The 12,598-nt window shown below is 34.3% G+C and overlaps 1 protein-coding gene across 1 annotated transcript in view; it reads right to left on the bottom strand.

The window, feature by feature from the left end:
• ITGA4 (integrin subunit alpha 4) overlaps nt 1–12,598 on the bottom strand; it is an 80,144-nt gene that overhangs the window by 53,009 nt on the left and 14,537 nt on the right. The window contains exons 3-9 of the mRNA XM_002812646.6: nt 9,274–9,380; nt 9,052–9,181; nt 5,502–5,569; nt 4,078–4,207; nt 2,623–2,708; nt 1,879–1,941; nt 1,650–1,787 (exon numbers count right to left, since the gene is read on the bottom strand). Coding sequence (XP_002812692.1) covers nt 1,650–1,787; nt 1,879–1,941; nt 2,623–2,708; nt 4,078–4,207; nt 5,502–5,569; nt 9,052–9,181; nt 9,274–9,380 — 722 coding nt within the window. The remainder of the gene's footprint in view (nt 1–1,649; nt 1,788–1,878; nt 1,942–2,622; nt 2,709–4,077; nt 4,208–5,501; nt 5,570–9,051; nt 9,182–9,273; nt 9,381–12,598) is intronic.

Raw genomic sequence — 12,598 nt, 5'->3', positions numbered from 1 at the left:
AGTAGGTAGAAGCCAGAGTCACTCAAGTATCATTCTTTCTTGAGTTCATTCAAAAACAATTTCACCTACTTGTCTAGGACTCTTCCAAGCCCTGATGAAACTGCGGTAAACAAGACAGACAATCTCTCTCCACAAGGCATCTATACTACTGTAGAAGAACAGACAATACCAAATCAAATCAATGTAAATAAATGCCACTTAGTGGTTAGTGCCATTTCAGAGAGTTGAGAAATGAGAGGTTAGATGGAACAAAGGAAGACTAATCTACATCAGAGGATTTAAAAGCTGGAATCAATTATTAATTTAATCCAAGTGTTTCATAAGAGTAGTGCCTCGGGGTAGGTATGAGGGAAGAACAGGAGGATAGCCGAGTGGGTAGAAGGGTTTATCTGTTTTTTCTTAATGAGATTAAGATTTCAATGGGGGAAAAATGATTCTATATTGCTTTATTTTAGGTATACATGTGGATGTTTAGAAGTAAAGAGGAAAATAAGAGAAATTTGCAGCACGAGGATGTAGCAAGTACAAAGACCACTATTTTTGGAGACAGAAATGGAATAAAATTATCTGATATCACTATTAATGAGATTTAATGATCACTGTGTAGATAATTTGCTTTTACTATTAAACGTAGGTTAAATACAGTGTAGGAAATACCAAAGCATAAATAACTTCCCTGCTCTCTATTTTAAACTTAGAGAATCTTCCATTTATAAGACTAGATGTTTTCTTTCTTAAATTGTAGAGTTTAGTCTGATGCTTAATATAAGAACTTGCTAAATGCTCTGAAACCATTGACTGAACATCGTTAAAAATACTTTATTGAAACAGAGTCCACTTTGTTGAATCCTGACTGAAAAATGCTATGCCATTAGAAATGAACTGGTCCTCTCACAAGCCCACTCTTGTTTTCAAATCAAAGAACAGGCCAAGAAGATCTCATTAAGACTCTATCAATTTTTTGTTTTGACTTAACGTCAAGAATCTAGGCTGGCAAGATAAGGCCAGAAGTCTTTGAATTATCAAGTGGTCAGTTTCTACCACAAATTATCACTAATAATTTAAAATTGAATCATAGTAATTACCTATTTATACAACTAATAGATCCACTGTGAAATAAACTGTGCCAATTTTATATTCTTATCAAGAGCACAATATATATGAATTATGAAAATTAATATTTTAACAAAACACATCTTGTTTCTAATTGTTTTCAAATTAAGAAATTGAAAATACTTAATTCTTCATCTTCTAGTCCTAGTAATATTTTATAATTCATATAAGGACCTTAAATAGCACTATTAAGAAATCTACATTTTGAAGGAGGTATGAAAATTATTCTTTCAAATTAGATTAGTATCAACATAAAACTGCAAGAAATTTCAGCTACCAGAGTGAACCCATACAAGCTGTGAACAGAGAAACTCCCTAACAATCTATTTCATAGATTGTTCTGGAATATCAAAATGGGAAACTTTCCCATTCATCATCATATTCCATTTCATTTTTAGAGCATCAGTACAGTATTAGAATTTTAACTTTTGTCAATAAAAGAAACCTGAAAACAATCTCAGATCTCTGGAATAAGGCCAATTTGAGTTTTGATCATAATTCCATAAATGGCTTCCAGTTGGGGCACTTGGACATACCGAGCCAGAGTTGATGTACACAAACACTCTTCCTTCCTCTCTGATGGTGCTCTGCATGGGTGCTCCCACGAGCAGATCTGAGAAGCCATCTGCGTTGAGGTCCACAGCACACACAGAAGCTCCAAAGTACGATCCAAGCTGTCCCAAAACAAACCAGATCCACTCATTGAGAAAAAAGCAGGGTTACTCGCAAAAGCCCAAAGAGATACTAAAGACAGAGACATATTACCTTTTTACCTTTCATTTCATGTAAGATATTTAGTTCTTTTTCATCAATGCTGAATATATATGCCTGTAATTAGGGAAAGAATTAGAAAAGTTTTTAGGAATAACATATATTTTTTAAAACTCCACTCATTTCTGTTTGATCAAAACATGAATTTTTACAACTTGCAGTTAATTGCTCAAATATAAAAATAAATCCTTTTAAGAGTGACACAAAAGGGTTTGGGATCCACTGTTACATTAATATGCCTTACTTGCAAAAGTATTTTCTCAGGAATTATCTTATTGATCCTATAGAGGGGGCACCGGAAGTGTTGTTTGCCTCTTTTCAAAAGTAAGGCTCAGAAAATCTGGGTGACCAATGTGCACATAGCAACAAAGCAAAAACTAAAACCAGAAATAATATTTCCTTCTTTCTAGTCTTACTACAAAATATGTAGTTACCTCAACTTATTTTCAGCTGTGAAACCGTTCACCATATACTCCCTGGACATTTTTAGATAGTTCTATCTTATAATTTTCTTAAAGGAAACAAAGTCTCATTTGACTTTTGTAATTTTTCAGAAAGTTTTTGCTAAATTTCTTTTAAAACCATAACATCTTTCACCAATTCCACTAAATGTAATAACCTGTTCATCATTTCTAATCTTTCTTGCCTTACAACATTCACAGTTTCTCCTTTAATATCTTATTCATGCAATGTATTTGAACCTTTGTGAAGAAATAAATATAAAAATGTAATTCTTACTTTACCAATCTGCTCATGTTGAGGAGCTCCTCCAACTACTTCGGTAGTATGCTGGCTCCGAAAATGACCAGCTCCAACCGAATATCCTTTAAGAAAAGGGAGAAAGTATGAGAGTCCTGGGTAAAGTACATCATTTGGTAATATGGGTAAAATAGATCATTAAATTAAATTATACTGAATTCAAAATGACTACATTAAGCAGTTAAGAATATTTAGCATAGAGATACTCAAAATTGGTCATTCATTATGTTTTATGCAATTTTGATATGTGTTACAAAACTGCAGTCATATGGTTTGTATTTCCGAGTCTTAGAAATTGAAAATAGCATCTTTACATCTGGTGCAGTATAATCAGTTTCTAGGATTACAACAGACATATTTTAGAGTATATTAAATATAAAATCTCAATTGGGAAATGAAAACTTTAAACTTTAAATAAAAATCCTGCTAAAGTTCAACTTTTTTTTTGCCAGCAAATCTTTCTTTTGTGATGACTTTTCGATGACAAAAAAATTGTTTGGTAATATGGTTAAAATAGATCATAAAATTATTTGTATTTTATGTGATAAAAGGCATGTCAAGTTATATTTCTTGAACTATTTAAAAGTATCCTTTAATCATAAACAAGAAAACATTGAATTGTAACAAATTCTTCTACTTGAAATTTCTTTTGTTTGAATAGAAAGAAAGAGTGCTTGTTTTTATAATTATTTCTGAGTGTAAGATGCTCACATTTGACACACACACAGTTTAAACAAATCTGGATTTCCTGAAAATCTATAGGAAAAACATTTATTTTCTTGTAATGGACATTAATGCCAGAAAACTTTGCATTTCTGTTGAAATACAGATGATAAAGTACCCTACTATTGACTTATGAGATGAGGAGAAGGAAGATGATAAAAATAGTTAAGCTCTGGGAAATGTTCTAAGAACTTATGAGGTGAAAGGTCAATGAGCTGTTTTTAGACCCACATGCTTCATGGAGCCCCTCATCCGGAATGTAGTGGACAGTACCACTGGCTTTCAGTTGGTCCTTAAGGAAACTATACTTACTTACACAGATGTTTAAATGAGTTAATTCATGTAAAGTTCTCACGAAAAGTTCCTGAGATATGGGAGGCACTCTACAGAAACCACCTGTATAATCAGTGGACTACATAGAGATACAAACTTACTAATGTTTCCTAAAGTGAACTACAAAGAGTAAACTAAACTAGAAGTCCTATTAAGAATTATATATTGATGATTTTAGTCACATGTGTAAATGTAAAATATTGAGTTCACTAAAGTTTCATAAATCCTATCCTTAAGAGACAGTTTCTGAACTGCCTAATTATTACTGTAATTACACTGGCCATTTAGATCTTTGGAAAATACATTTTCCTTATTTATAATTATAGTACTAGTATTTGTAAGGCAGAGATCATGTAAGTTTGTCAATTTTTATAGTACCTAAATAACTTCCAAATTTTACTTGATTTTGTTTGTCTAAAAAAGCCTTGTACTTATTTGTAGTTATATTGTAGACAAAAAGAGAGCCAGTCCAATAAGATGATCCTGGGGCTCCCATCACAATTAAATCCTGTAAGAAAAAAAAAAAACTATTATTATTTAAAATTTAATCTCACCACCCCAAACCTCCTCCAGATACACGATAGTGAAGAGAACATATTTTTATAATAATAAATTCCTGAGGTAGGAATATTCTGTGAAGTTAAAACATACTAGGAAAAAAAAAAGCCAGAGAAGTTGGCTAATGGATTTCTAAAAGCAAAATCTTCAGAGAAGAAACTCTGAAACTCTCATTTAATGCATTTATCAGTGGATTTCAAAAGTTGAAGGCAAAAGTACTGAATGCTAGAGTAAGCTTTTGGGAGAAAGGCAATGTGGTTCCTATTAAAGAAAATCATATGTGGGTAATTCATTAGTGCTAATTATGGAGATAATCACGTGTTGCCAAAGAATAAAAAGCAGACTTAATTTACTTCTATTTGCAAAGAACCACTGACTAATTTTTCTAATAATGTTAGCTTAGGGAAAAAAAGTCCAATGGAATGTGGGGCATATTTTGTTATACAGAGGAATTTAGGAGAAGGAGAAGATTGGAATGAGCATGCCCTTGTCTGGTATAGTATGAACACTTTCAGCAGTTCAATATCTTTAGCATATTTCTATACTCCTAAACAATCCTAAACTTAAAAAAAGTCAACTTAAACTGAAGAAAGCATTTTCTTTGTAAGCATTTTAATATAACTGTTAATATTTGCAGACACTGTCAACCCCAAACTTGATATAGCGCCTGATCTTCATGGAGTCAAAAAACATCCCTGAATTCATAGCATGTTTTTAAGAAAAACTGAGAGATTTGGGGTTGAGTACAACTGTGCCCTTTCATGCATATCCTAGAATGTTAGAAAGAGTAAGAAATCTTGGGAATATTGTCTGTCTGATTTAAGGGGATATTAAGTTCTTAAATTTCCCAATTATCATAATTTTAATGAAAAACATAGACTGATATGCTTCCTTTGCCCCTCAACTAGAAATTTAACATACTTGGGTTGATATTTTCAATACCTAAGTTAACAAGACAATTAACCGTAGCTACTTTTGATTTTCATTAAATTCTTGATGAAAGAAATATTTTTCAGTATAGATTTTAGTTCATCTTATGTAGTATAGCCATCTAAATATTGATATTTTATTGAAATATATGTGGAATTTTGAGTGGCAAAAATTAAGTTGTGATATTCAAATTTAAGAGACATGATGAAGATGTTGCACAATTTTTACTTTAAAACATATCAGTCTTCCAAACTGTGAGAAGAATTAAGACTCTATATGTAAACATTTATAGTAGCTATTTTTTGAACAATTACCTTTGTGTAAAAACTAGATATTCCAGCTTGACATGATGCAAAATTTTCTCCAAATTTTTTCACATAATCTAAAATGAAATATTAAAACAACTCAGAATTTTATCTTAAAATAAAGATATAATCTCCATATTTTTTTCTTAAATAAATCCTTAAAAAAACATCCTTTAAGATCTATAGTTTGTACTTTTTAAAAATAAAAACCAGTAACCTTGATATAACAAATCCCTTCCATATTAATATTCAAAATATCCCCATGAAATGGCAATAAAAATATCTCCCTCTGCTTCTTCATAGGAAGCACACACAGCATATACTCAAAAAATTTTTGTCAAGTGAGTAAGACAGAGGTAGGATTTGTGATTTTGAGTCCATATTTTCTTTTTACTGTATATATCTAAGGTGTATAACATCAGGTTTGATATACGTATATAGTGAAACAGTTAACTACACTTAACATACATACCTCCTCACAGTCATCTTTTTTGTGCATTTAGAGGGAAATCTACTCTCTTGGCAAATTTCCAGTGCACAATTATTAACTCCAGTCCTCATGCTGTACATTATATCTCTAGACTTATTCATCCTACACAAATGCAGCTTTGTACACTTTCACCAACATCTCCCCATTCCTAACCCTCTCTCTACTCACCCTCTTCTCTATGTATTTGACTTTTTTAGATTCCACAGATAGGTGAGATCATAGAGTATTTGTCTTTCTGGGCCTAGCTTATTTCACTTAAAATAATGTCCTTCAGGGTCATCCATGTTGTCACAAAAGTCAGGATTTCCTTTTTAAAAGGCTGAATAATATTCCATTGTATATGTTTATGTATATATGTGTGTATATATACACCTCACACAATTCCTTATCCATTCATTCATCTGTCAATGGACACTAAGGTTGTTTCTGTAACTTGGCTATCGTGAATGCTGCTGCAATGACATAAAAACACAGATCTCTTTATGTGGTACTGATTTAATTTCCTTTGGATATATACCCAGAAGAGGGATTGCTAGACCATATGGTAGTTTTATTTTTAATTTGAGTAACTTCTCTACTGTTTTCTATAATGGCTATACCAATTTACATTCCCGCCAACAGTGTGCAAGGGTTCCCTTTTCTTCACACCTTCGCCAACACTTGTTATCTCTTGCCTTTTTGATAATCACAATTCTAATAGGTGTGAAGTGATATTTCATCGTGGTTTGTAATTTGCATTTCCTTGATGATTGGTGATGTTGAGCACCTTTTCATCTACTTATTGGCTATTTTGATGCCTTCTTTGGAAAGAAAGCCATTTGGTCTCTTGACTATTTTTTAATCAGTTGTTTGGTTTTTTGCTATCGAGTTGGTGAGATCCTTATATATTTTAAATATATAGGACTTATGTGAATATTATTTCCCATTCTGCAGACTGTCTCTTCACTCTGTTGATTATCTCCTTTCCTATGCAGGAGCTTTCTAATATAGTCTCATTTGTTTATTTTTGCTTTTGTTGTCTGAGCTTTTGGTGTAATTTCCAAAAACTCATTGCCTAGACTAATGTCAAGTAGCTTTTCTCTTATGTTTTCCACTAGAAGTTTTATGGTTTCAGGTATTGTGTTTAAGTCTTTAATCCATTTTAGTTGACTTTGGTATATTTGCTAAGGGTTCAATTTCATTCTGTTGCATGCGGATAGCCAATTTTCCCAAAGGCATTTAAAAAAAAACCTTTCAGGTTCAGGGCTCATGTACAAGTTTGTTGCACAGACAAATTGCGGGTTGTGGGGGTTTGATGTACAGATTATTTCCCCATGCGGGTAATAAGCATAGTACCCAACAGGTAGTTTTTCGATCCTCTCTCTCCTCCCACCCTCTACCCACCAGGTAGGCCCCAGTGTTTGTGCCTACTTTGTGTCTCTTGTGTCCATATGTATTCAATGTTTAGCTCCCACTTATAAGTGAGAACATGTGGTATTTGGTTTTCTGTTCCTGTGTTAGTTCGCTTAGGTTATTGGCCTCCAGCTCCATCTAAGTTGCTGCAAAGGACATAATCTCGTTATTTTTTATGGCTTAGTATTCTACAGTGTGTATGTATCACATTTTCTTTATCCAATCCAACACTGGTGTGCATTTAGGTTGATTCCATGTCTTTGCTATTGCTAACACCATTTATTGAAGAGAGTATCCTTTCTTAGATTTTGCCCAACTGAAAATATAGACTGAATCAAGATCTGCATGGACATAAAGGTCTATTATTACAAAGCCCCATGAATGAACGATTTTGGAACTTACTAAGGGGGCAAAGCTTTACTTCTTCCAAAAAATGATATAAGTAAACTTCTATGAAAATAAGAATTGGAACCACAGCTTCCTTTTGGCTTTGCTAAGCATAAAACTTAAATAAATTGGTAAGTCATTTATAGTGACCATTTCCAGTCAGGCATTTTCATCCCTTTCAAAAAAATATATCTTACCTGATCCTGTATTTTACAATTGTAGATGTGTTAGGTTTATGGCATCTTGAGATTTTTGTAGTATGTGGCTAGGTATATCTGAGAAAAACTAAAAACTCTACTATGAAAATATTTTAAATATAAACCAAAAACTATTAGGAAAAAGAAGATAGCAAACATACAGAAACCAAGACTGAGTTTTATTGCAACTGAGAATCAATACTCACTTTTTTATCTTTTGGGTATCCGAAGGCAAAATAGGAATATATGTAATATAAGCTGCTCTGTGACGTCACATTCCAAGGAAGAAAGAGCCAAGTCTTATTAGCATCAATAATTGAACTCAAATACTTGGCCAAAGTTTTGCCAACCAATAAAATTTTTCTTTGGGTGCCGAGGGATTTTTTTTGAGAGTGAGGGTGGTTAGAAAATTAGAAATTTGCATTCATATGTTTCTTAGCTTCCTAAAGACACATTGTTGGATTTTAGTTTTGCTGCAGATATCCTCTGACATGCTCTGTTGACATTCACCCCAATTCTGCTCACTTCTGTTATGTCCTAGCTCTGTACTTGCTGATGCTACCTATAGCACAGAGTTACCATGAGAAAAATGTTTCAAACTCAAGACACCAATCTCTTGCTGCTTGAACGAAAACATGTAAATTAGAAAAAGAGATAGTGAGTGCGAATGAAAGATTTGCTTACACTGATTATTCTTCCCAATTACTCCTGGAAGCTAAAGGTAAAACTGGAAACCTAAAGTCTTTCTTTTTAATCAGACTTCCAGTATAATTTCACAATTTAAATGTCCTATATTTGCTGGGTACTAGTCTCACTTATACCAAATTGAAAGTAAATTTAATGCAAAAGTGGGTAGTTAACCAGCTAGATTTCAGAGTTATTAAAATTGTAGAATTTTTATAGCACAAAGTGCATTTATGAAAAATAATGCTATTGCAATTGGGTAAAGAAAGAAATTGAGTAGTTAAAAAGAACATAATTACTTAGAAGATCTCCCTCTCCTCTGAACATGTAAACTTGAACATAAATTTAAAACACTAAAAGGTATTCACTTACTTATCTTTATCTAATTCATATCAAAATCATGCCTTACCTTGATAACATGGAGCTATTCTTTTACTCAGTTCTGTTCGTAAATCAGGGGGCATTCCATAGCAACCACCAGTGGGGAGCTTATTTTCATTCTTTATGTAAAATATATTTTTCCATCTATGCCCACAAGTCTGAATAAAATAAAAGTAGATCAAATGATGTGAAAGCTGCACCCAGGATAGCTGATTTCACGATGGATCAGTGGACCAGTTCCCATACCTACCACAATGGATCCATTTTCTCCTGGCTGTCTGGAAAGTGTGACCCCCAACCACTGATTGTCTCTCTCTTCCAAACAAGTCTTTCCACAAGGTTCTCCATTAGGGCTACCTATAGCATGTGAAAATAATTTTATCAGTTGTATTGAAAACATTCTACAAAAGAAGAGAAAACTGTGCACGCATCCCCAGTATTTTTCCGTTAACTACTTCTCTATCTTATATTCAGTGCACAATGTGAGGATAAATGTGAATTACTCTGTGCCAACATAATTATTCTCTAATACAAGGTGACTTTTGTTGTAGAAATGACCTCTGACTGGTAGCACCATGAAGAGATAGACTCAATCATATAAGAGATAGCTAACAGGACTAGGAGTGGGGAAAACCACTTAAAGCTAATACAAGGTTGTGCAACTACAACTGCTGTGTCTAATGCTTGGAAAACAATTAGCCATTTATCTAACAACGTAAGCAATATTATCAAAGCACTTTTAAAAATGTTTCTTTTACTGAGATATTAAGAATAGAAAGACTATAATACATCCCCAGCAATTAAGGTACAATTTATTGGAACTGGAAGGTGATGATTAAGCATGCAGAAAGTGGAACATACAATTAGCATACCAATAATGCCTTGTGTTTACAAGAAACTGCCCTATGTTTACATTTATTGGAATATGACTCATGTTTTCAACAGAGATAAAAATGATTTGGAAACCAGATTATCTCAGTAGTAAATAAAAAACTTCAATACATACTTTGGCAAATGCATGAATAGCCAAACATAAATAAAATACTCATGTACTAGATAGTACTTCTATACTATATAAGAAATGGTCTTCACAGTGATCATTTTTTTCTTTTGTTAGAAAAAATTATTTGTGTTATAGCTGGGTTCCTATTAAAATCCTACGTTAAGTAATTTCAAATAAGTTACTTTGGGGGAGAGTAAGATGCAGTATCCTAAGATTCTTTTTGCTGTCTTTATTTTCAGCCTCTTCAGTTGGCATGTGACAATTCTATTGCATCTGTTCTTAATTCCTGGCAAATACATTAGCATCAATTTGATTGGATAAGGATGTGGAACTCGGGTTTGTTAATTTTGAACACTGGTCACTAGGTACCAAGTTTTCATGAATCTATGGTGACCATTCTCTATATCATTGGCACTTTGTCTCCTCCTATAATGTTGACCCCTAAATGTAGTTTCCTGGGCAAACTCAGAACCCTTACAGAGATACAGACTAATATTTTTATTCTTATTTTTTTGGTACCAATGGGGATCTCACTATGTTACCCATACTGGTCTTGAACTCTTGCCTCAAGTGATCCTCTTGCGTTGACCTCCCAAAGTGCTGGGATTACCAGCATAAGCCACCATGCCTGGTAAGGCTAATATTTGAGAAGTGAAATTATTTGCACTAAGTCTCCTGGGTAGGAGAGATTTTGTTTAAGGAGTATGGGAAGATGTTTGTTTATACTTTTGTTTTCTAAAATGTCATTCAGGAAAAACAACCTTTAATCACAACTGAAGTGAAGAAAATGTTTGAGCCCCTCCTCTAGAGATTCTGCTCCAGCAAGTCCAGGTGAGGCCCTGATTACCCTAGGTCAGTGGTTCCCAGTCTTTTTGGCACCAAGGACTGGTTTCGTGAAGACAATTTTTCCATGGGCAGTGGTGAGGGTTGGAGTGAAACTGTTCCACCTCAGATCATCTGGCATTAGATTCTCCTAAAGAAAGCACAACCTAGATCCCACGGCTGTGCAGTTCACAATAGGGTTTGCACTCCTACGAGAATCTAATGCCACCACTGATCTGACAGAGGCAAAGCTCAGGTGGGAATGCTCACTGGTCCACCGCTCACCTCCTGCTGTGCAGCCCAGTTCCTACCAGGCCACGGGCCAGTACCCATCCACAGCCCAGGGATTGGGGACCCCTGCCCTAAGTGGTTCTCATGGTCAGGAACACTGTTACTGTGAAATGCAGAGAATGTTTTTCTGGACAGCATACACATAGAATAAATGACAACTCTCACTAACTGGTAATGGCTTCCTGGAGAACTAGACTGAAGGGAGGAGGACCAAGACTAGGTCTGGACAAAGAATGCTGGGATTGATTGGCAATGGTTGCTATTAGAATTGGAAAGGAGTCTTGCTGTGGCCCAAACCTTGGTAAAGAACGGTCCAGGTGGACACATAAGGTCTCCGTGTTAAATTGAGAAAGGAAGGGATGAAGAGAGAAATGACACGAAAACAGAAGGGGAAAACAGAGGGAAGATGGTAGGAGAAAAAGAAATTGTGTGTGGGAGATAGGTAAGGTCTAAAACAGGGAGTTGTTATTGTGGCTACCTGATGCCAAACCAACAAAATTTAAAGTAAAAGAGAATGAAAAACAAGGCATTTTAATTTTCATTATAATACAATTTTCAGTTTCCACTAAAATCAATTGTTTACTGTCAAAAATAGATAACAAATGGTAGATTCAGTCTACATGAAGTTCCTGTTATTTACTACAATAGCCATGTTAATAAGTTCCCTCTGAAAATACTAAAATTTTTATGAAGTTATAGTCAACACTCAGTTAATTGAGCAAAGGAAAATTAAGGACAGGAGAGGATGGGGGTCACAAATAACACGGAATGTATAATAGACACTTTCATTACGATTACATCTGATATTTAGAAACAAATCTAATATTCTAGAGAGAGCCACCCAGAAGATTAAAAAGACAATAGTTTAGAACCAGAAAGTACCATGTAAATAGCTTAATGAAAATGGCCAAAAAATTATGTGCAAAAATAGTGTATTGTTATCGGTTTCTTAGCTGAACTGTTTTGTAAATTTCTAAGTGAAGACTAGACAAACTCTTGCATTATGAACTGTTATCTATTTAATATTCTGCACTGCCTCCTCCTTGTTTCAGTTTTAGCTCCATCAGGTAACATGACAATGTCATCACTGCCCAGGCTCACACTGAGGTTTACACACACCACAAACTACTCACTTTCTCACTTACTAACATCACTTCCCTGAAACTTCTTTCTCTCCACATGAGTGCCTCTCAGCTCTCTGGGAAAAGGGCCACTAAATCATTAGGCTATTTTAAGATGTGTCCCATGTAGTTTCACCAAAGTCCTGGGACTTTTATTTCTAGTGTGGCTCATGCCCTTCCCTTCTTCTTATTCTAGGCTAAAAATAATGATTCTTAGAAACAGGAGAACAATTAGCCCTCCAGAAGCCACAAGAAAGAGATGTTTATTTAAGAATAAATGTAGGAAGAGCTTTCCCAGGAAGCCAGTGATGTGGTTCATTCACCCGTGAGCAGTAGAG

The sequence above is a fragment of the Pongo abelii genome, chromosome 11 (genome assembly GCF_028885655.2).
Source record: "Pongo abelii isolate AG06213 chromosome 11, NHGRI_mPonAbe1-v2.0_pri, whole genome shotgun sequence".
NCBI lineage: Eukaryota > Metazoa > Chordata > Mammalia > Primates > Hominidae > Pongo > Pongo abelii.
The sequence above is the reverse complement of the archived record's forward strand: the minus strand, read 5'-3'. Positions and strand labels throughout refer to the sequence as shown.